Source organism: Durio zibethinus, chromosome 16 (genome assembly GCF_047325235.1).
Source record: "Durio zibethinus cultivar Kanyao isolate XHJ-2024 chromosome 16, ASM4732523v1, whole genome shotgun sequence".
Lineage (NCBI taxonomy): Eukaryota > Viridiplantae > Streptophyta > Magnoliopsida > Malvales > Malvaceae > Durio > Durio zibethinus.
Genome location: NC_143177.1, coordinates 412,115 through 434,890, shown reverse-complemented (window position 1 = coordinate 434,890; position 22,776 = coordinate 412,115). Strand labels below are relative to the sequence as shown.

Here is a 22,776-nt window from a genome sequence, read left to right as displayed (position 1 = left end):
AATAATTTTTACCACTATTTTCAATTTCATTATCCATCTAAATGGACAATTGGATGGCTAGCATCTTTAATTTGTAGGTTTAAAAGCAGTTTTTCTACACCATCTTTCCTAAGTGGGTTTTATTAGGCAAATCCGATTTCTATTGTCCCACCTACTAAATTTGGATATCTATTTTGGAAAATTCAATCTCTCCTATATGTTAATCAATGCAATTATCAAGTTCCAATGGCCTTGGCTTGATGATTCCCCTCCGGATGCTATAAATATTCCTAGCTATACTGCCATTGCCTGCTATTATTTCACATACAAATAATGTTTTGGTTAGGAGCTTTGGAAGCAACTCCAATAGCATGTCAATGTCATGATCATAATTATCTAGCCAAGAGTTGCTACACTTCATTCTAGCCTCCCTTAATCAGTAAGTTTTGAAAACCTGGTTTGAATTTTGGATATTGCTTTAAATCAAGAGAGGTGTTCCCATGGCAGCAGTGGTCATACCTCAAAGCAAGTTGCTGGGTGAAGTGATTGCATATGATGAGCTCCTAGTGGCCATTAACAGCCTGCCTTTGTTGAATTTGATTCTTCTAAAATTCTAATCAAATGGCATCTTAAGTGAGTGGAAACACTCCCCATACATCAAGCACGTTGTCCCTATGTTCAACGTTTTCCTCACTTCAGTGCATGCTTGGATTGAATCCTCATTATTGCCATGATCAAGATCAACATAATTAACCAAATATTTGATTAAAAAAGCAAAAGGTTTTTATTAGTTTTATACTATTAAGATTGATCACTGAATATATATCAAAAACCGAAGATTAAAAAAGGAGGCATTGTTTGGGCCAAATTCCACTTGTTCCTATTGGTTTCAACAAATTGGGCTGAAAATAACAAAGAAACGGCCAACTTAGGCCCAAAAAATGGAGAGCCCATCTTCCGGTGCGCCTGTTCTTTGTTTCACCTTGGAAACGACGCCGTGCAGGTCGTCTCCCCATCTCACCGACTTTTTTGGTGTTCCAATGTCCGCCACTCTGGCAGTTGCAGCAGCCAACAGCAACAACAAGCTGAGGCTTTCTTCAAATCTCACTCTCCGGCGCCTCCGATTTTAGCTGTCAATCGTAAAACAACAATATGGCGGCGGCATCTTCGTCTTCAGCGTCGCCCAAAACGACGATGGAGCGGAGAGGAATTCCGGGAGCTCAATTTGTAGAAGATGTCAAGACTTATCTCTCTCAAACAGGCCTTGATGTCAACTCAGCCCTCGCTTTTCTCCAAGAAAGGTCCCTTCTTTTCCTCTATATTTCTTGTTTCAGTCGATCACCTGCTATTTCTCGTGTTTACTCTCAGTTTACTGGAGGCTTAATTTAAAATAATAACAATAATAATGTTTTTAGTTTATATTTGTACGTTGGAAGACAATTTTAGTAAAAGTGTGTAAATTTTTAAGTTTGGGTTTGTTTTGGTTTTCATCTTTCGTTGGGATTGAACAGTTTTAGAGTTATTTGGTTGAAGTTATTGAATTTCCAGGCTTCAGCAGTACAAGTTAGTTGAGATGAAACTTCTTGCACAGCAACGAGATCTTCAGGTATTATGTTGGGATCTTTTTCTCTCACTTACCATCTTTTTTAGTCTATTAATACTTATCAAAGAGTGGATTGCAGTTTCATTTCTACACATTTGGTTGTGCTCATTGTGTGGACAAAAGTGATGTTTGACACTAGGGTGTTTTTGCTATTTTATAGTCTGTATTTGTGTTAATGTGTTTTATGAAAAAAAAAATGAAAAATGGAGGACAATTTTTCATGGTCGGTGATAAAAAAAACTTTTTTGTGAACCAATCATAGAAGAATACTGTTGATTTATTTGATTATTAATTGGTCTTTAATCCTTGAAGTTAGAGATATTACAGCAAAATGGTTCTCACCTGTGAAGTCCATGGTAAAGTGCTGTGAAATTGATTATTTGAGAAAAAACTTGTTAGTTCATGCCAAGAGAAGGTAAGCGAGACAAAATCAAATTGCACCCTTGTGTTGATACATGTAATTTTTTTTTTAATGGTGTTTTCTCAAAGCTTAATGTAATTGCAAAGAACTTGGCATGTTAACATGTTAGAATCTGCCTTGCTAATTCAAGCTTTTTGTATAGGCTTAGGCTGGAGAAACTATATCCAACTTTTTTCTCTAGATACTGAATGCAATTAATTAAGCTTATATGCCTACCATGTTATTTTACAATGTTGTTTAATTACATTCTAATTTATGTTGGGTTAATCTATGTTCATTCCCTGCCAAAGATTCAACCAAGGTAGACTTAATTTATATTGCTTCTCTTTTGACATGTCATAAGGGTTTTGAATAATATGTTTTCTTATTGTGGTCATCAGGAAAAAATCCCTGATATTGAGAAATGCTTGGACGTGGTTGCCACTTTACAAGCTAAGAAGGGTACTGGTGAGGTTCGTATTTCGAAGATATCTTGACTTTTGTATCTTGGTTCTTCTGTTTAAAGTTTTTTTTTTCTTCTTTTTTGTATTAGTATTTGAGGTATTATGGATCATTGGTAACATGATGAAACTGATTAGTTTCGTTTCTTGCTATCTATGTTGAAAATAATCTGAGTAGTAGTTTTGGTGTTTTTATTTCGACCACTGTTGGTGGTTCGTCAGTCGTTCCATTGGTTGTTCTTGTCAAGTATTTGTGTTTAAGGAAATCATAACCTTTTAGGGCTTTCTGGCGCCTTTTGTGACCTGACTCCTTTAGAGAACTATGATGGCAATCAGAAAGTAGACAGTGGTTGCTTGACCCTGGCCCTTCTTGTTCTTCAGGGAATGTAGAAGGAAAGCAGCTTCTGCATTATCGTTGATTTTATTGAAAAAGCTAGTAAGAATCATTTTTCCATGTGATGGACTATTCTCTCTTTCTGAACTTCTGCAATCAATAAAGTATGAAAATCTCAGGTGTCTAAACCTGGGAACTTGTAATCTGCCACATATGGGCCAGTATTGTATGAAATTCCCAAGGTTCAAGTGTAATTTGTTTGCTTTGGAATTGGGGATCTAATTATTTAAGACATTCATATAGTGCTTGACTAGGTTTGAAGTGCTCAAACCCTACAGTTGCCTGCTTGTTTTACTAACAAGCATGAAAATGAATTTAGACTTCTTTATCTCTTACGTGTCTTGTATATATGCTAATCATTTATAATATTATGTCTGGCTTATATAGGCTCTTATTGCTGATTTTGAAGTCTCTGAAGGCATATATTCACGGGCTCGCATTGAGGATAATGATTCAGTTTGTTTATGGCTGGGAGCAAATGTCATGTTGGAATATTCATGTGAAGAGGTGCAATAGTTGCAACTTGGATGCATACTGTTTGTGTGTATTAACAGAACAAGACTAAGCTGTTCTATAACTTTGTATGTGTAGGCCACTTCTCTACTGAAAAAGAATTTGGAAAATGCAAAAGCAAGTTTAGAAGTTCTTATAGCGGATTTGCAGTTCTTGAGGGATCAAGTGACAATAACTCAGGTAGTATTGTTATTCTATAATATTATGTTCTTTCTTTCCATAGTGAGTCCTAGTGGTGATTAAAGGAGCCCAGACATGTCTAAAAGCTTGCTAGCTCCTTCTACGTCCCGCATTGATTAGCATAATTAGAAAATTCATTGGATGTGTGCAACATGGTTCAACCCAAGAGGTGCCAAATTATAAGTTTTGTTCATTGCAATGGATGGAAGAAAATATAATTAGCTTATCTGCCTTAATCATGCTTAAGACTACTCAGTATGTGTATTATATATCTCAACATCTGTTGGCTTTTAGTTCTTGATTGTTTTAGTGTCATTGCCCAGGTAACTATTGCTCGGGTGTATAATTGGGATGTTCATCAACGAAGAATTCATCAAACTTCTGCTTCTACAGCAGCTAAGGATTCATGAACTGAGAATACCATTCCTTGATATAGAGGTGGGGAGTATGCTCCTATTCACCCATTTCGATAGTTTTGGTGAATTGGTTGTCTGTGTATTTCTAGATTGATCTAAAATTTCCCTTCATGGTCTGCTCATATCTACACTTTCCAGTCCTAGATTCTTGGTTCTATGAAGTGAAAACATATGCTTATGTTGCTGGGAGCAGTTTTTGATATAGAAAACGTTTGGACATACATTAGATATAACAGTTGTCTTCACTGTGATTGTTAGTTTGTCAGGAGTGTTTTATTTTCTATAATTCTATCGCACTCATATAACTTTTTTTTGTTTAATTGTTTCGCTGTTGAATCCAAGTAAAGCTTTCGGTTCAAATTTGAAAATTGGCAAGGGGATGACGAGGCCCCAAACCTGATTTAATGCGAAAGAAATTGTCGGCAAAACTTGACCAATTGAGATGACAAGTTGTCCAAATAACTGGGTCTTTAAGCTCCCTCTTAAATGATGTCAGCAGCACCTTATCCTTTCTGAAAAGGGGTTTTTTTATTTCTGGAAGCTTTCAATTATATTATTTCTACTTGGGTCAGAAATGAATATGGTGTTAGGCTTACTGCATGTGAAACGTGATCAAGTCATGTCAATGAAATGATTATATTTTTGAAGACAAACATTGGGGTCCCTTTGGAAACAGAAAATTGTAGCTAGGAATTCTCGATTGAATTATATGTCTATGTATCTTTCAATATACACTTTCTGTTGTCCCATGTGTCAGGCTGAGTTTTTCTTTTCGTTCAATTTCTTGGCATGAAGCTGAACCATGAAATTCGGCTGGCAGACTGCCGCTTTCATCGGCCCAGGTTTTCGCATACGGACAGAAACACGTCGGTGGCATTTGTGATCAAATTCAAAGCATTGTTAAGTGGAAGATTCCAAAGTTCTTGTTAGGGGTATGCAACGAATATCACTATTCACTCAATTGTTTCAGATCCACAAAAGGGGCACTTTGGATTTGAACTTGAAATCCCTCCCAATTGTCAGTTTTATAAAATGGGATCTGTCTTTTTATCATTGGATTAAGGCTTCATAAGCTTTAATAAATACTTTGCATAAAATTTCATGTTTGCTTTGAAGGCTGATAAAGAGGTCCATAAGTATTTTCAGGCTAGCAAAGAGATTCATAGTCTCGGGCACTCCATGTCGACAAGCTGCTCATCAGCACACGAAATTGTAAATCTGTCTTTACGTCTTGGTCTTAAAATTTTGGCTTTATTTTGCAAAATAACACGTTCAGAATCAGGCAACTCTTATCTATCATCCAAATCTTTCTCCTGCCATGTTTCAGAAAAAAAACCCAAAAACAAGGGAAAATCTGTTCAATCTTCCAGAAATAAACAATCGATAAAACAGGCCATTGAAACTATTGTTTTCATGGCAAGTGGGCACCTTGGGCCAGGCAGCTGTTCCTATCACTATACTACCATTTCTTCCAAAGTTGGACCTGGAAAAAGCATGAATTGGATAATGGAAGTCAAGATGACATGTCCACCGCACCAGCAGCAAAGGGTCTCGTTTCACGCTAAGTTGACCCCGAAACGGGGCCCATATTATTAAATGCTGGTCCCAAATTGCCATTCCAAATACCAAGTCAACTGAATCAACTATTTTTTTCTCTCATTTGCTTCCCCCCTGATGCTGACATTCTACTTTATGAGTAATTTGTACTTTATAAAAATGAATAGGATTAGATTATGAAATTTGGGTGATCTTCTTTCTGTGAGACCTGTGATCTTTAATATATAATAAATATATCCTTATATGACTTCCTGTATGGCCAGTCTTCAGAGGTTAGATTTTTTTCTACAACTTGTTGAAAGAATAAACATTTGATTGATGATATGTCAGATAAAAACTGTATTGTTGAACCCTGTTTTAGACAAAAATAATTCATCACTGGTAGAATAAGTTGGTCCTATGAGTTGTATTGAACATGGAATTCTTCTAGTGGGAAAGATACTTGAAACACCTGTTCCATGTTTTATATTTGTTTTATCAGATAATTATACTCATAAGGCCAAGATGAAAAAAGAGGGGCAATGGCATCTCCTTGTTTCACATTGGCAAGGAAAGCATATTTTTTATTATTTTTGAAATTTCTTTGATGAGGAATTTAGGTACAGTCAAATCCTGTTCTTTGAGTATAAATTTAAGCACCCATCAACGATAAAAATATTCTCAATAATTTATATACTCCAAAATCACTTTTGTAAATCTTAAAAATTGATTTTTAAAAATTATATTATATTTTCGATAATTCATTTTCAAGATTAGCATGCATATATAAATATGAGTAATTAATATACCTATTTTATTTGATATATATATATATATATATATATATATATATGAATGGAAGAGATATGCTAATTCTCAAGCATACATGGACATGAATATATTTTTGTTTTGAAATAAAAAAACCTAAAATACCATTTTATCCAAACAAAACCAAAAAATAAAAAAATAACGTTTTTTGTTTTCGGGAAGCTCAATAGAAATAATATGTTTATATCAAGCATGTTAAAAACATTGATTTCAATTCCATTCACATATAAAATCAAATTAATTGGTTTATAAGTGCATGATTAAGATTTTTAATAATTAAAACTAAAATCAAATTTCTCAAAAATAAATATCTGAAAAGACTTAAAATTTCTTAGATATTCATCTTTTGAAATATTTTAAGTTTTTCAAAAATGAATATCCAAAAAATATTAATTTTTTTTTGAAAATAAATAACCAAAAAACTTTGAGATTTCTTATAAATGAATATTTAAGAATTTTTAAAATTTTTTGAATATCTATTTTCGAAAAATCTCAAAGTTTCTTGAATATTAATTTTTGACAAACTTAATTTCAAGAAAAGAAAAAGAGAAGAAAAAAATTGATAGAAATGAAAAATAAAAAGTAAAAGGTGGGGATGTATTTAATAGAGTAAAAAATTAAATTTTAAATTTTAAGTATATTTAAAAGTAAAATGTATAAAATAATAAATGAGGTGTAAATAAAATTTCCTCTTTATTAGCCGGAAAACTGTCGATTTTGACTTCCCTTGTGCTCTTTTTTTTCATTGCTTATATTAATTTATTTACAAACAATTCTTCCATACCCAAAAGTCACCCAAATCTAATTGCCGCAATCTACGCTGGGCGTTTTCCCGTTCCAATTCGGTAATAAGGAAATATTTGGCATATGAACTATTAATTGATAATTTAATATTTATTTTTAAAATAATTAATTTTAAATAATTACATGTAACGAACAAATAATCTTTTAAATATCACATTAAACTATACCAAAAAAATGTTTTAAAACAATATGGCTGGTTATTAAACTATTTGTTGCAGATTTAACAAATTTGCAATTTAAATTAAATTTATTAATGAAAAATCAAATTTATGTGATTAATATTTATAATAAAAATGTATCTACCTATTATAAATTAAGATTTTGTAATTATGATTAAAATTAATCAAAATTTTATAATAACTATCACGAAATCAAGTCCATGATATCAAGACTTTGTATCAAATGTCATGTATGCTATCTCATTGTCATGAGGCAAGCAAAAATTCCTTCGACCCAATGTTTTAGGGTTACCAAGCATTAAAGGATCGACGTCATTCATTCACCTTTTCATTTTTTTTTTCCTTCTTTAAAGCAACTTTAATTTGTGCGTAGAAAAAGAATATACTAAACTAAGTGGAATTAGTTCCTCTTGTTAAAAAAAAATGGTAATAATGATGGCAAAATCGAGGGCAATAACATCATATATGTGGGGGATGGATACACCCAGTTATCAATAAAGCAGCTATGATTTTTTTTTTCTTGGTTATAGTTAGATAAAAAAAAAAAACCGTTTCTATTCATTTTGCAATAATTGAGAAGCTTGTTGTCTTATTTAATTCAATAGGGTTCGTAGAAGATGATAAAAAGGCTACAATCATAGGTTTAAGGACACTCCTTTTCCCTCAATGGAATCTGGTCGAACCTCTAGCTCTAGGCTACTAATATTATTGTGTGATAGAGTTTTGAATTCTTAATTTAGTTTTATTTTTTAAGAAAAATCTGTTAATTTAAGTGATTAAAATTTAACTTTTGATAATTTTAAGTACTATAAAAAAAAATATGATAAAATATTGGGCTAACATCAATATTACTGCTATTTGATAGACACTCCAGCATGTGCACAAAAACACGACCAGAAATTATAATCCTTCCTTATCTTAGTCATTCATTCCCTTCCCATCCAAATATTTATAGCTTTTGTAAATATTTCAAATTATGTGACAAAACAATTTATTCATCTATTCTCAAGGACACATTTCAAAATTGAAACTTAAAATTTTATTTTAGAGATTTCAAATTCTAATTCTAAAATAAACAAAATAGAATGATTTATTTCTTAATATGTATTCTGATATTATGTTTTAGAAATATTTTCAAAATAATAAAAATATTGATTCAATTAAAAAAGAAATTATATTAAATTATTTAACTTAGTAATGGTTTCAATATATAATTTTAAAAACTTAAAAGAATTTTATTGGGAAAACTTTACATAAAAACAGTCGACTGCAATGATTAGAAGAGTCGACTACCTTAAGCTTCTAAGAAGAGCAGTCGATTGCCTAAGTCATGGAATCGACTACTTTAACAAACATAAACTAAACAATGTTTTTGTATAAGATAATAGCTAACTATCTTTATGAAGCAATTGATTGAGATGGTTGAAAATAGGTAGAATCGATTCTTAACCTTAAAAGAATCAACTACCAATGTATAAGAGTCTTCTAAAATATTAATCAAGGCCATGGCAGTCACTGCTCTTGAATAGCAATCTATTGCTTGAAGAAGACCGAATGTGAAACCTCTTATATGGAAATTAAAAGTAGTTGATTGCTTATACACAGGATGTATTTGGACACGTAAGAGGAATCAACTGTTTAATGAAACGTCGACTGCTTTGTTCCTCAAAGCATATTGGAAATTAAATTTACAAAAGGGCAGTCAATAGTTCTGCTTGAAAAAGTATAATTGTTTGAAATGTAAATAATGATATCTCTTTGTTTAATTATTCAAATGAACAAATATATTTGTAATCTTTTAAAGAAACAAATTTATGATTAAAATGAGATGATATTTGGTTGAAACAACATAGTCAAATAATCATAACCTTATGATTAAATTTCTATAAATAAAAATTGATATGAGTTCATTTAAGGATCCAAATTAATTCAGAAATTCTTTTAATTTCTTTTCACCCATTTCTCTCAAGAAAAAGCTAGTTTCTTTAACATTATTTACTACAAAAAATTTGGCTGAATATAAAGTATTTCCATCCCTTATTAAGGAGTGTTTAGTAATTTAATTTTTTTAGTACAAAGTAAAATAAACATAAATTTTATTATATCTTAAAAGTTACTCGATTTATGTGAAGATTCTATTTGTTTTACAAGAGATAAAAAAAAAAAAAAAGACTATAAAAATATCACAAGTTGTACAATCAAGTACATTTTGTATTTGTATTCTAAAAGCCTTGTGTTTCTGAACAATATCATTAATCGCCATAAATACACATACATTGGACTGATAAAAATGGTATACATGCAATATATATTTAAAAAAAAAAAAAAAAACATAGACAAGAACAGCATGCAGCACTCTACATGAGCTCCAAGTAAAAGTGAAATATATGTCACGGTAATAACGTTGAACCTCTACTTTTTCCCTTATTAATTCAATGTTATATTCAAAAGCTCTGGCCTTTGACCAGTTCTTGGGCGTGTGAATTCAGATCCCTAAACAAAGACATTTTGGAGGGTACAGTTTCAGACTTTTGGAACCATTGTCAACATTATTATTAGTACTAGCACACTGATATTTCATTTTTTCCATGTCGCTGTTCGATGTATCCTAGAGGGAGTTCGGTTGGGTGATTCCAAGACCAAGCGCCTCACCCTTTCCTTGTTAGTCACGCTCCAACCTCGTTGAAGAAGGCTTTGAATCTTCTTCACATATGCGCGTGGCATGTAACTAATGTAAAAATAACCAATTACCTTTTCTTTCCTTTCGTCTTCAAAAATAAAATTCAAAACTTATTACTCTATAATTGTCAATCAATGTTATGAATTTTAATATATTAAAAATTGTTATTCTAAATAATATTTTAATTATTTTAAATCAATAAAAACAGTGTAAAAAAATGTATTAAATAGTTTAAAAAATGTTAATCAGTGTCTAATAATATTATTAAAGTAATATTTAAAAAATTTTAAGTATCAACATTTTTTTAATTTAGTGAAAATAATGTAATAAATGCAAAAGTTTTAATTTAAATAATATTTTAACATTGTTAAATAATATCTATAGGTAATCATTAATAAGATAATAAAAAATAAAAACTAAAACTAAAATTGATGAAGGTGGAATCACGAGTCATGGAAAACTTGATGGCCACGAACAAGAAGTTGTACACTAGAAGAAAGAAATTAAAATAATTAAATTAAGCCAAAAAGATGAAGAGAAAAATTAAATAAAAATGAAGAGGGCGTATATTAGAAGCAATCCCTATTAGAAAAAGCATGAATGTAATTGAATCAGGTAGAATTATTATATTGAAAAATTTATATTCAAGTTCGACTTAAAATTTATTGTTTAAAATTTAATTTAAATTAAATTAAAATTTAATTTTTAAATTTAATATTTACTTAAAATAAAATTTAAATTACTTAAACTCATTTAATAAAAATTAACTGGATTTTCATGCTTAATTTTATATTTTAATATATGTTCAAACTATAACTTGATTATGTGTTTAATTTTAAATTTGATTATGTATTCAAAATATATTAAAATTTTAAAATTTAATTAATCATATGAATTATTTAAATCGAATATTTAAATATTTAAATTTAATTTATTCAATAAATTAAATTTTTTGAATTTAAATTTAATTTAATAATAATTAAATTAAAATAAAATTTTATCTAAATTAAAATTAAATAATTTATGAGTATGGTGCACCATTTATTCTTTAATTGGAAGGGAATATACTAAAACCGCGTTAAACGGAAAAGATGCATCTGGTTTAACAGACTGATAAGTAAAAGCAGCCGTTGGATTTGACACGTAGGATTAGTGAACGAGACAAAGGAGAGGTGTAATTCAATCGTTGGCTCATTCGAAGTTTCGGGCGCGATTGGGGGACGAAAGTGAGGGCCGTGTTTTTGTGGCAAATATGGTTCCACGAATGATTATTTTTTTTCTGATAGTGGAAAAACTTGAGAGAAAATTCTTTTTCTTTCTCTCCAATTTTTCGGGCGTTTTGATAGAATTGACAAAGCAAGCTTCATCATTGGTAGAATTAGAAATTTGGTGATGGGTTTATTTTATTTTTCATCTTTTTTCCAATTGAACTTCTTCTCATGGGTTTATTTAAATTTTCTTAAGCAATAATTGTATTATTATTATTGTTAAAAAATAAAAATAAATAATAATTCTAAAAAGTGGAATTAAAAGAATATAGATTGTGATTAAAATGACATAGCTTATCCATGCTATAAATGAACTCAACTCATTAAAAAAACAATTGAAAATTTGGAACGGTAGTTGTATGGTGACGGTGTTGGCTTGTCGGGGAAGAATAGGGAGAGTGATTAGCACTCTGCTGACGCGTTTATTATGTCAGCATTCACAACGCGGTTTTTCTTTTATTATTGGTAAATTCTTTTCGTATTTTTTTTTGATTTTTTATTCACGAAAATGGATTTTGTCTGCATGGAAATGGTAATAACCCATATGACAAAAGTGCCCTTATACTCTTGTTTATCCAAATAAAAATATAATAAAGTGATGGTGGGAATGATCGGCTGATTTTTTTTTTCCTTAAAGAAATTGATTTTATAAAATTACTAATATATATATTTTTTTGTAAGAAAAAAACTTTATGATAAATAAATTATTTAATCATCAAATCAAAATAAAATATATCATATCTAATAATTTAAAATAAATAATTATAATTATATATTTAAAATAATTTTAATAAATAATTATTGATAAAATTTAACTTAAATTTGTTTAATAAAAAATTAATTTTAATCAATTAAATTAATTATTTATTACGTATTAGAGGCTTTGCTAGTTTTATCTTTTCCTCTCGTCTTGCTAGAAAATGATCCTCAATTGAGTGAACATTTGTATGCGCCTCGTTTTCCTATTTCATGAATTCATAATAATTAAAAATAATTTAATAAAATATTAAAAGGCATAAATATCTTTTTAAAATGAAACCTTTAATTCTGAAATAATTTTAATATCATTGAACTAAAGGTTTTTTAATAAAAACAATTATTTTAATTTAAAAGTTAAAAGGGGCACCGCGAAAAGAACTCCTAAAGATGGCCCCGTCCACAAGCAACCGGTTAAACCAGTCAATAATCCGCGTACGCAAAGGTCCGTAAGCAATAAATGCCCTCAACACCGGCCTCCCTTAATCGCCACGTACCGTACTGGTAATGAACCGGCAAATGGCGGTCACTTCTTCCAAAATTCCAAACCCAAATCCATTCACACTAAGTCCCAAACACTCCCATTCTCTCTCTTTTTCTCTATTTTTTAAAATCTTTTATAAAAAATGATTTTTTGTTTTTTGTTTTTTCTTTTTTTAACGCAAGGATAAAGGCTTGGGTTTGTTTTGTATTTTTTTTTTAAATGGGGGAGAATATCTGAATTCTATGGAGAAGAAGAAAGAGAATTACATGGCAAATATAAAATTTTCCGATGAGAATCCGTCAGCACCTGAATTTGGTGGAAGCATCTTTGACATGGCGGCAGGAGCATGTGAAGGTAGTGGTGGAGATAAGTGGGGGTCTTTAGGCTTCATGGACTTGCTTGGTGTCCATCAAGATTTTGTTGCTCCTTCTTTATTCGATTCCTTTCAGCCTCCTCCGATTCTTTCACCACCACCTCCACCATCATCGTCTGAATTAGTACTTCACCAAGATATATTACATGAACAACTACAACTGGATACTAAGCAACTACAGCAGCAACGGCTTCAAGGTCTTCCATCGCCGGCTTCCACTATACCGGAATCTTCAGAGATTTTAAACAACCCAGCAACATCAAACTCTTCTTCGGTCTCTTCCTCATCGAATGAAGCTGCAAATGATGAGCAAACCAAAGCTGGGGATGATGAAGAACAGGATCAGGATCAAGACAAGACAAAGAAGCAGTAAGCTTTTCTTCTGTCATCTCATCTTTTTTTAAGCTATGGGTTTGATTCAGTACAGGGCTGTATGGAAGTGATGAGGTTTTAAATGGGGTTTCTCGTTTCTGTTGTTGAGTTAGATAATTGAAGTACTGTGGGAAAAACTTTTACATGTCTTTGTTGATTTTTTAAGTAAAGTTTTGTCCTTTCTCTAACGGGTTTAGGTTGAAATCCAAAAAGAAGAACCAAAAAAGGCAAAGGGAGCCGAGATTTGCGTTCATGACTAAGAGTCAAGTTGATAACTTAGATGATGGTTACAGATGGAGAAAGTATGGGCAGAAAGCTGTGAAAAACAGCCCTTATCCCAGGTATCAAAATCTAATCCTTCCCCCCCCCCCCCCCCCCAACACACACACTTATGTTTTTCTTTAATTTAGTTAGTATATTGGTTTTGAATCTGTTCCTTGCATCTCAAGAATTCAAATCATAAAAAGAGTACTTTTAAATAACTTTCTTATTAATTGTGAGTTATTAATATGATTGCAACAGGAGCTATTATCGTTGCACTAGTGCAGGATGTGGAGTGAAGAAGAGAGTTGAGAGATCATCCAATGATCCGACGATCGTCGTCACGACTTACGAAGGGCAGCATACGCATCCATGTCCGATAACGCCTCGAGGAAGCATCGTAATCGTCCCGGATTCATCTAGTTTTTGTGCTGCTTCTGCTCAACCCTTTGTTTTTCCTCAACCTCAGTATTTACTTCATCATCAGCAGCAAGTACAACCCCATATATATACCTCATCGCCTTCTTTGAATATTACCCCTAATACTAGCTCTAGCTTGAATTCCTCTTTTCCTGTTATTCGTCAAGAGAAACGTCTCAGTCCTAATTCTTCAGCTGCATTACTTAGAGACCATGGACTTCTTCAGGATATTGTTCCAACCCAGATGAGGAACAAGGGAAAGGAAGAAGAGTAGAAATGGGTTTTAATTATATGTTGCTGGTATGTAGTTTTCTAACCAACTCAGGGGATTTGTCTTTTAGACAAAGAGAACCCACTTCACCATTTTATATATAGTACTAGTACCTTTTTATTCAGGTTATTAATTATCTGTGTAAAATGATCGGTAGCCATTTTAGTATTTTGGGGGAGTACTACTCTCGTTTTATACTTGGTTTTTCTTTTGGTTATTCTTTGTATTTAAAGAGTATTCAACTATGGAGATATTGGGTTTTTTTTATTCTTCCATTTTGCTTAACTCTTTTCTTTTTCTTTGCTTCTTGCCCACATTCTTTTCTTTCTTTCTTTCTATTTCATTGTGTGCACCCATGCATATTATATATCAAAAGATAGACTAAGCTAGAAAGAGTCTTTAGGGTTAGGGTTTTTCTTGATGAGAAAAGTCGTTAATTATTCTTACGTTATTACTAGTAATTAACCTTTTGTGTGAGACAAAATTCTTGAACTTTTTGGGACAAGGGGCATTCTAGAATAATGAATTTGGGAAATCTATTCTACGGAGGTAGAGAAGGGAACCCTAAAGATAGGAGAGAAGGCAGTGAAAAAAAATGTGTTTGAAACTTCATATACATGAATGCGGTATCTTTGAGTACATTCACTGAGGGTGCAAAGATATAAACAACAATAACTTTTAACCATTCCCATTAGCCTTTTCGATATTTTTAATTCATGACTTTTTCTTCCATTTTAAGGTAATTAACAGAAACGGAGGTGTAGGTCAATAAATGATGGAACATGAACAGCTTAGCAAGGAAATGGAGTGCTGTTCTTCTAGATATTAGAAGGAATGGTGAGAGAATTTGGCCGAGGATCTGGTTCAATTCCACTAGTCTCCCCCATATTGCACTGTCTCAGCCAGCTAGGAATGTTGTACACGCTAGCTGTGATCGAACATGGTGATTAGATACTTATATATAGGGCAATTCAATTACATTTGCATGCAAGATATTCTTCCCCATACAAGATATATATAACTAAAACAGAGTTGTGAATAAAACTCCATACATATAGGAAAATTCAATTACATTTGCTTGCATGATCTTCTAGCATTATCCACTCCTTTGGCTATCATTCAAAAGAATATATATTTCATGTTTATGCATAGACCAGCAAATGCATATATTCTTGTTTGAAGTTTCAATACATGCATACAAAATATTTGAATCGAGCAATGAAAAAATAATTTGAATCGAGAAATTCCACTGTATATATACCATACAATCAATATATTAACCCTTTTTTTTTGCCACAAAATCAATATAGTAAACCTATGATGACTTATTAAATAAAGTCTTATTATTACCTAAGCTAATATTAGTTAACCCTAGGATGACTTAGTGAGGACCTGTTGATATATGTGACAATGCTGGCTTGAGTTTATATTTTGTTGTGTGTATAACACGAAGAAAACCTGAACTTTGTCTACTAAAGCATATTGTAGGATCCATCATGTTTGGGAGAACATGAGAGTCCACAGGACAGATCTAAATCTTAGCCATTAGTTTGGGAGAACCATTTATATGGGGGACTTGATTTATATATTGACTAACAGGTAATGTAAGAATAAAGATGAGGTGCGTGAAAGAATGATCAAGTACTTTTCCCAAATTGTCTTATCGGTATCTCTTTACCTAAGTCCTTCCAAGGTGGGATCCTGTTGGAACATTTTTGCATACAACAGCTGGCTTGAAGCTTAGACACCATTTTCATTTCTAATTTAATCACTGATTAATCAAACTAAAAAATGCCTCATCTATGCAATTATGATATCGGTCATCTGCCTTATTACATCCATGCTGAAAAGTTAGGTCCGGTCACTTTCCTAGAATATCTAAGCATGAGATAAGCACAAAAATATTATTTTTCTCTACGATTTCAAAGCTCAGAGTCAATTTGACAACACAGTAAAGTAGAAGAAATTTCATGATACCCTAATATTTTTTTTATGACTGAACCTTTTGATAAAAGTTCCTTTCATCACGCTACCAAATTAACTTTTAGTCCGCACATAAAAGTCAAATATAAATTGGAGTCTGACACTTCAATTAAAAGATATATTATGTTAAAGATCATATTTAATGCGTAAAATGATTAATAAAATAAAATAAAAATTATTTTATATCATATTTGATTTATATTTAAAGAGAGATAAAATTATAAAAAAAATTAATATATTTTTAGTATATGATTATTCAATCATTTTAAAGTGGAGATAATTATTTTTAGTTTATTAGATAAAATTTACATCAATAATTTAAATTATATAAATTTTGAGAAAAAATAATTTTGACATATAAATAAATTATCTTATTTTAATCTTTACATACATTAAATATAAAATAAAATGATATTATTTAATTTAATTCTATTTATAATATTATTTTATCTTATCTTATTATAATATTATATATCAAAGTTAACTTAAAAGTACTAGAAGTACATAATTGAATTAACCTAGAAAATTAAAGAGAGAAAGCTGACAATTAAGGCTAATTATAAGATTAAGCCAGAAACAAGTCAGACTTGAACTTAATTTGCAACCAAAACTCTTTACCCTTCTTTTATGTTTTTATGGCTTTCTTTAAGTGAATTTCAAAAGGGATTTGATTAATTTTTCTTTTTTGGATAAATGGATTTGATCAGTGTTTTTTTACTAACCATGCACAGTATTATTATTATTATTTTTTTGTACAACGTTATTTGAAGAACCAAACAAAATTCGAGATTGAGATCCTTTTAGAGAAGAAATATATGATAGTAACAAAGTTGGCTTCATAATTATCTTTACTCTTTGTAAATGAAAAGTTGCCTCCTAATCGCCCAGATGATGGGGATAAATAGTATTAGTAAAGGCATCTGGGAAGGGCATAGGTAGATGAGGTTCAATGTCAAATCTTGTCATGCAAATTTTTTTTTTTTAATTTGAGAAGAATAAAGTTATCTTTTGAATTTTGAGCACTCAGATTCTGTCTAAAGTTGTCTGGGGATCAATTTATCAGGATTAAAAGGTAACCATTACAAGGTAACCACTACATAACACTTCATGGCCGTGGGCTGCTTTGCGTACCACTTTGGACCTACGCCAGTGCTGCTTTCTGGGCAGGATGGAGCCGAAAACAAGAAATTCTTTTTAGCTTTTCTGGTTTCTGTTTCAACTTTCACCACAAATTGGGCCGAAGCTTCTGTCTTAAGGGTCCATCAATTCCTGCGTTTAGGACCAGTCCTTTTAATGCGAATTCGAAAGCTAATGACCCAAATCTAAGCACAGATTCTGAGGTTTCCCCGGTTGTGAAAAACCATAGGTCCCACTTCTCACAGTATTAGAGACTAGAGTATCCAAACCACCGTTGCCCTCATCTGTTATGTTTATATGCGTTAGGTTTAAGCAGCACATGGCGTTAGGTTTACATGCGTCTTTCATGACGAAATATGAACTTGACCTCTTCCATGCCTTGACTGCTTCATCCATTAACCACCCCCAGTGGCTTAGATGCTCTCATTCCCTCTGTCTCAAATAACGATCTTATATATATATATATATATATATATATGTATATATATATGTATATAACATCTTCACTTGACATTCTAACTGCTAAGAGTAGAAGATAATGGCCAACTACTTGGCTTTCTGTTTGGTAATGCTTAAGCTTTCCATAGCATTTGCCAATGCGCCAAAGCCAAACACCTTGAACGAAACATGTCTTGATGATATTAGTATTGTACTGCAGATAAACTTGTACAAAAATAGCTGCCCAGAGGCAGAACCCATTATCTTCTCTTGGGTGGAACATGCAGTATCCCAAGACTCCAGAATGGCAGCTTCGCTGCTTCGTCTTCATTTCCATGATTGCTTTGTTAATGCAAGTCACTCTTTTATATATTAGTATTTGTTTTTTTTTTTCTTTCTCAGCTCTCTTGCGGATTATCTTGTAACATAATGTAGAATATGTGAGTTTGGCAGGGTTGTGATGCTTCAGTGTTATTGGATGAGACTTGGGATTTCACGGGTGAGAAAACTGCACCACCAAACTTGAATTCTCTGAGGGGCTTTGAAGTGATCGATGCGATTAAATCTGAGCTTGAATCTGTTTGCCCTGAAACTGTTTCTTGTGCTGATATTCTTGCAACGGTTGCCAGAGACTCTGTCGTTCTAGTAAGTAATATTAGCAGTTTGAAGTATAAAATTATGCATACAATAGAACTTTTACGGTTCTGTTAGAATTTCAAATTTGGATTTGCAGTCAGGTGGCCCTAGTTGGGAAGTCCAGATGGGCAGAAAAGACAGCTTGGGTGCCAGCAAAGCAGCAGCAGCAAACAACATTCCAGGCCCAAATTCTACTGTGCCGGCTCTGGTTGCCAAGTTCGAGAATGTTGGCCTCACACTCACTGACATGGTTGCTCTCTCCGGTGATGATTCCGTGGAATTCACCTTGTGTTTTAAAACATTTTTTTTAACTTCTAATGTATCGAGGAAAAGCTTACTGATCAGAAACATAAATGAGACTTTGGCAGGTGCACACACGTTGGGAATGGCTCGATGCTCAACATTTACCTCGCGACTTCAAGGCTCAAACGGTCCAGATATCAATATGGATTTCCTTCAAAATCTGCAGCAGCTTTGCTCGGAATCAGACGGGAACACAAGGCTTGCGCATCTTGATCTAGTGAGCCCTGCAACATTTGACAACCAGTACTTCATTAACCTTCTTTCCGAAGAGGGATTGCTACCATCCGACCAGGCCCTAGTCAGTGAGGATTATCAAACTCGCCAACTCGTACTCTCCTATGCGGAGGACCCTTTGGCTTTCTTCGAGGACTTCAAAAATTCTATGGTGAAAATGGGAAGCTTAGGGGCTCTAACTGGGAATGATGGCGAGATTCGTAGGAATTGTCGGTTTGTTAATTAATGAAGAGTTATGGTCAATGCATGAATAAACATGTTAGCATTACTTCATGTTCGTCAATCGTCACTAGTAACCTTAAAAAGTGTTTCCATTGCTTATTGTTCCTCCGTCCCAGCTTCAATATATTTGTAATCAACATCGGTGAATTTGATTCTGCGTCGGGAGTCTTTATAGTTGATACTTGATATTATCCAATCCATCACAATCGTCATTAAGGAATGTCAATTCAGGGCACAAAAGAAAGCTGTATGTCTATGTATCTGATTATTATAGCAACTAATAGTATGTTACAAAAATACGGATGGCCAAACATTAATGGCACAGAAGCTGAAAATGCCACTAACAGCAGGAAGCAAAGGCTACCACTAAATTCTGAGAAGAAAACTATCCAATATTGTAGCTTCCATTACACATCTGACATGGCCTTTAAGCCTAAAGCAGTTGCTGCTACACGGATGCCTTTGCTTTGACTAATTTGTTATTTGCGTCGCCCAGCATTTCCAAGAAGAAACTTGTTCCCTATTAGCAGACTCACCTCATCATGAATTTAGAACAAGTAGAAGCTCTGAGCACCTATTTGATTGAAAGCCATGATTAAAAAAATCTACATCTAGCATCAAACAACTTAATTGTAATTCAACAACATAGATCAATATTATCCTTCATAGTTGTAGTTCACTTGCATCATGTAAAGGTGAATTTCTCTAGGATGAATGGAACAGAGACTTTAGTAAAATGATCAATCACACAACAAAAATTAATGGCATTGCAAAGCAGCACCATTTTATCACCTATTAAAGAACTAACTGGGGAAAAAAAAGAGACTCTCAGAAAGTTTTCAACAATGGATTAGCATATATAAAATCTATATCTTTGGAGCAAAAGAAAGCGTTATAAAGTATATAGCAAAAGAAAAACAAATAGTCCCTCACTAGCCATTGAAGCAAAGACACCTAAACCTTCTTCATTCCTCACTCCTCAGTCCTCCCAATTCCAAACTTTCAATGCTTTTCGCAATTCAAAACTAACAAAAGCATCAACACAAGCGTACTGGACCTGCTCTAAAGAAAGCCAATAAGCATCCCAAGACTCACCCCAATCCTTGTAGGCTTCTTAACCTCATCAGCACCCAAAAATATATCAGCCAACTTCTCCATAGACAATTGCCTACTCAATCCGCTTCTCTCAGCAGCAACGTTGCAAGCATCAACCACCCTGGAAACAGAAAGTCTATGCTTCGACCACAACAGCATGGCTTCATCACTATGGTTCCAAACGCCGACGAAAGTATTACGAGGATCAGCCAAGTATCGGCGGACAGAGAGGGGCGCATGAGTTGCATGGAGGAGTTGGAAGATGAGGCATTGACGTCCAATGCAAAGCTGGAGAGTGGCTGCTTGAGGGTGTTCAATGGAAAAGAAAGGGTTCTATTCAACGCCGAGGCCGACCACGAGCCTGTTGTGTCGGATACGGTGGAGACGAAGGACTTTGAAGAGCCAGTTGCGCACTACAGAGGGATTGGCAGTGACTGTGGTGGTAATGCGATCAGATAAGAAAGTTACTGTGAAAGTTCTGAAATTGTATGGGTTCGGGTCAAAATGGGACAAGATGGTAATGCGTTGGTCGTTCATGGCGGATTTAGGGGGAGTTTTAGAATCTCTGAAATCGGTTTCGGTTTGGGTTGTAGGATGTGGAGCAGACACAGATAATTGGTTTTTTTACTTTTTTTTTTTCTTAGATTTTGTTAGTTAGTGGCGTGGAAATGGGGTAAAAAAGGGAGCAAAACATGCATGGATAAAAAAATTAATATTTCATATACTCATAGTGTATTTTTATACATTATCAGTGAATAATACAAATATATTTTATTAATGAATAAAATTTAAAATTTTAAGTTTTTAAAAATAAATATTAATAAATTTATTTAACGTTAATTAATTAAAATTAAAACTTTTCTCTTCTTTGTCATATCCCTTTGTATTTATTGTCTATTTCTTTTGATTCTCTAATTCTTTTTACTAGATAAGCTTTTCGTCTCAATCAAATTTCGTGATTTTAAGGTGATTTTGTTGAATTTCACTTCCAAATTTTCATTTTTATTTGCAGTTTTGGATATTGATTTTGGATATTAGGTGTTGAATGACTTTATTTGCTCTCAAATTTATGTTCTGTTACATAAACTACATTTGTTATTTCTCCATTTTTATCCTGGAGTTGTATTTTTACACCTTATGCTTTGTTTTGTCCCTTTTCTATTTACCAGAGAAGTTCTTTTTTTTTTTTTTTTCGAATAACCAAATTTAAAGATTTCCACTGGAATTATTGCACATTGTGGTTTTATGTACTGCATTGAGTTTCTACCAATTGACAAGGCATGAGAGCTGAAAAAATTATCAAATCAGATTATATGTCGAATATGATAATCTTAACAGCAATGATCAATGCTAGAGTGAGTGTTATCTCTTGACAGTATTGATCAATTGCTTATATGTGAGGGAGGTTTCACTACTAGGCTAAATTTTGTTTTGTTCATTAAAAAAGTTCATTTCATGCTGTGTTTTAATTGTTATCAAATTTCATGCTGGGAAAGCTTACCTAGTAAAAAGAATTAGAAAATCAAAAGATGGAGGTGGTAAATGCAAGAGGAGGCGACAAAGAAGAGAAAAGTTTTAATTTTAATTAATTAATTTTAAATAAATTTATTAATATTTATTTTTAAGGGTTTAAAATTTTAAATTCATTAATGAGATATCTTTGTATTATTCACTGATAGTATATAAAAATAATACACTGTCAGTGTATGAAATATTAATAAAAAAACATCCTTAAAAGAGGACAAGAAATAAGAAAGCTACTAAATTAATTACTTTGATTTATTTGGGTTATTTAAGGGAAAAAATCAAAATGATATTTGACTTCCTCTCGAAGTAATCTTTGTACGGGGAAAATGAAGTGGTATACATGAGATTATGGAAAGAAAATTATTTTTTTTCCATATAAGACGATTAATATTTAAAGTATATTTTACAAAAAGTTTAAATCAAATCTAGGTAGGAAAGAGATTTTTTATCAATTAAATTAACTTTTACGAATATGAATAAAGATGTAAACTAACAATATTTTTTTATGAATTGTTCATTAATGTTAGCCTTGAATTGATTTTTATTTTGAAATGATAAAACATTAAGTTAAATAAGTTTTATCAAAATTTAAAAAAAGACTTATTTAGTACATGTTCTTAAGTTTTATATTTGGTACTAAATAAATAATATGATTTTCAAAGTTTAAACAAACCTTTATTGGTTTTATATTTTTCAAACCAAATCTATCTTTAAAGATTATTTATTTGAGCTTAAATGAAAGTCCAATTGTTATTTTTAAAGTAAATTTATTCATTTTGGACTTAATACAATTTTAATAATATTGGTTTTGAGAAATAGATTAATTTAATAAAGTTGTTTTACAATAACAAAATTTTTCAACATTGAATTTGTTTTATTATTTTGTATTAATTCACAAAGTTTTAATATTTGAATTTTATATAGTTTGAAAGCTCTTTGAGTCTATTTTCTAATGGATCAAATAAAATCTAAATCTAAATTTTAAAAAAAAAAATTTAAAATTTTTACTAGACACTCTATAGT

The 22,776-nt window shown here is 32.0% G+C and overlaps 3 protein-coding genes and 1 pseudogene across 4 annotated transcripts; 3 read left to right on the top strand and 1 right to left on the bottom strand.

Annotated features, from left to right (window-relative positions):
- The first annotated feature begins 980 nt into the window (after positions 1 to 980).
- Positions 981 to 4,232, top strand: LOC149514176 (prefoldin subunit 3-like). Its single transcript, XM_089745067.1, has 6 exons — positions 981 to 1,280; positions 1,528 to 1,585; positions 2,384 to 2,455; positions 3,225 to 3,344; positions 3,429 to 3,530; positions 3,854 to 4,232. The coding sequence occupies exons 1-6, from the start codon at positions 1,132 to 1,134 to the stop codon at positions 3,938 to 3,940; spliced, it is 588 nt and encodes a 195-aa protein (XP_089601193.1). The 5' UTR covers positions 981 to 1,131; the 3' UTR covers positions 3,941 to 4,232.
- Positions 4,233 to 12,645: 8,413 nt separating this feature from the next.
- On the top strand, positions 12,646 to 15,351 carry LOC111293470 (uncharacterized). 2 transcript variants are annotated; one of them, XM_089745066.1, is made up of 4 exons: positions 12,646 to 13,223; positions 13,424 to 13,567; positions 13,749 to 14,207; positions 14,918 to 15,351. In XM_089745066.1, the coding sequence occupies exons 1-3, from the start codon at positions 12,724 to 12,726 to the stop codon at positions 14,179 to 14,181; spliced, it is 1,077 nt and encodes a 358-aa protein (XP_089601192.1). In that variant the 5' UTR covers positions 12,646 to 12,723; the 3' UTR covers positions 14,182 to 14,207; positions 14,918 to 15,351. The 2 variants fall into 2 exon arrangements, with proteins under 2 accessions (XP_089601192.1, XP_022741937.1); XM_022886202.2 differs by lacking the exon at positions 14,918 to 15,351 and having other exon boundaries at positions 12,648 to 13,223; positions 13,749 to 14,471.
- A 2,475-nt stretch (positions 15,352 to 17,826) lies between these two features.
- Positions 17,827 to 19,363, top strand: LOC111293477 (peroxidase 40-like). The gene is made up of 4 exons (XM_022886215.2): positions 17,827 to 18,088; positions 18,190 to 18,381; positions 18,470 to 18,635; positions 18,741 to 19,363. The coding sequence occupies exons 1-4, from the start codon at positions 17,837 to 17,839 to the stop codon at positions 19,133 to 19,135; spliced, it is 1,005 nt and encodes a 334-aa protein (XP_022741950.2). The 5' UTR covers positions 17,827 to 17,836; the 3' UTR covers positions 19,136 to 19,363.
- Positions 19,364 to 19,545: 182 nt separating this feature from the next.
- LOC111298308 (3'-5' exonuclease-like) lies at positions 19,546 to 21,025 on the bottom strand (annotated as a pseudogene).
- Between the last annotated feature and the right edge of the window lie 1,751 nt (positions 21,026 to 22,776).

Excerpts from the sequence above, each read along its gene's own strand:
- LOC111293477 (XM_022886215.2), top strand. The coding sequence starts at position 17,837 with ATGGCCAACTACTTGGCTTTCTGTTTGGTAATGCTTAAGCTTTCCATA. Across the intron at positions 18,382-18,469 it reads CCAGAGACTCTGTCGTTCTA|TCAGGTGGCCCTAGTTGGGA; the intron begins GTAAGTAATATT and ends TTGGATTTGCAG. Across the intron at positions 18,636-18,740 it reads TGACATGGTTGCTCTCTCCG|GTGCACACACGTTGGGAATG; the intron begins GTGATGATTCCG and ends AGACTTTGGCAG.
- LOC149514176 (XM_089745067.1), top strand. The coding sequence starts at position 1,132 with ATGGCGGCGGCATCTTCGTCTTCAGCGTCGCCCAAAACGACGATGGAG. Across the intron at positions 1,586-2,383 it reads CACAGCAACGAGATCTTCAG|GAAAAAATCCCTGATATTGA; the intron begins GTATTATGTTGG and ends TGTGGTCATCAG. Across the intron at positions 2,456-3,224 it reads CTAAGAAGGGTACTGGTGAG|GCTCTTATTGCTGATTTTGA; the intron begins GTTCGTATTTCG and ends TGGCTTATATAG.
- LOC111293470 (XM_089745066.1), top strand. The coding sequence starts at position 12,724 with ATGGAGAAGAAGAAAGAGAATTACATGGCAAATATAAAATTTTCCGAT. Across the intron at positions 13,224-13,423 it reads CAAGACAAGACAAAGAAGCA|GTTGAAATCCAAAAAGAAGA; the intron begins GTAAGCTTTTCT and ends TAACGGGTTTAG. Across the intron at positions 13,568-13,748 it reads AAAAACAGCCCTTATCCCAG|GAGCTATTATCGTTGCACTA; the intron begins GTATCAAAATCT and ends TGATTGCAACAG.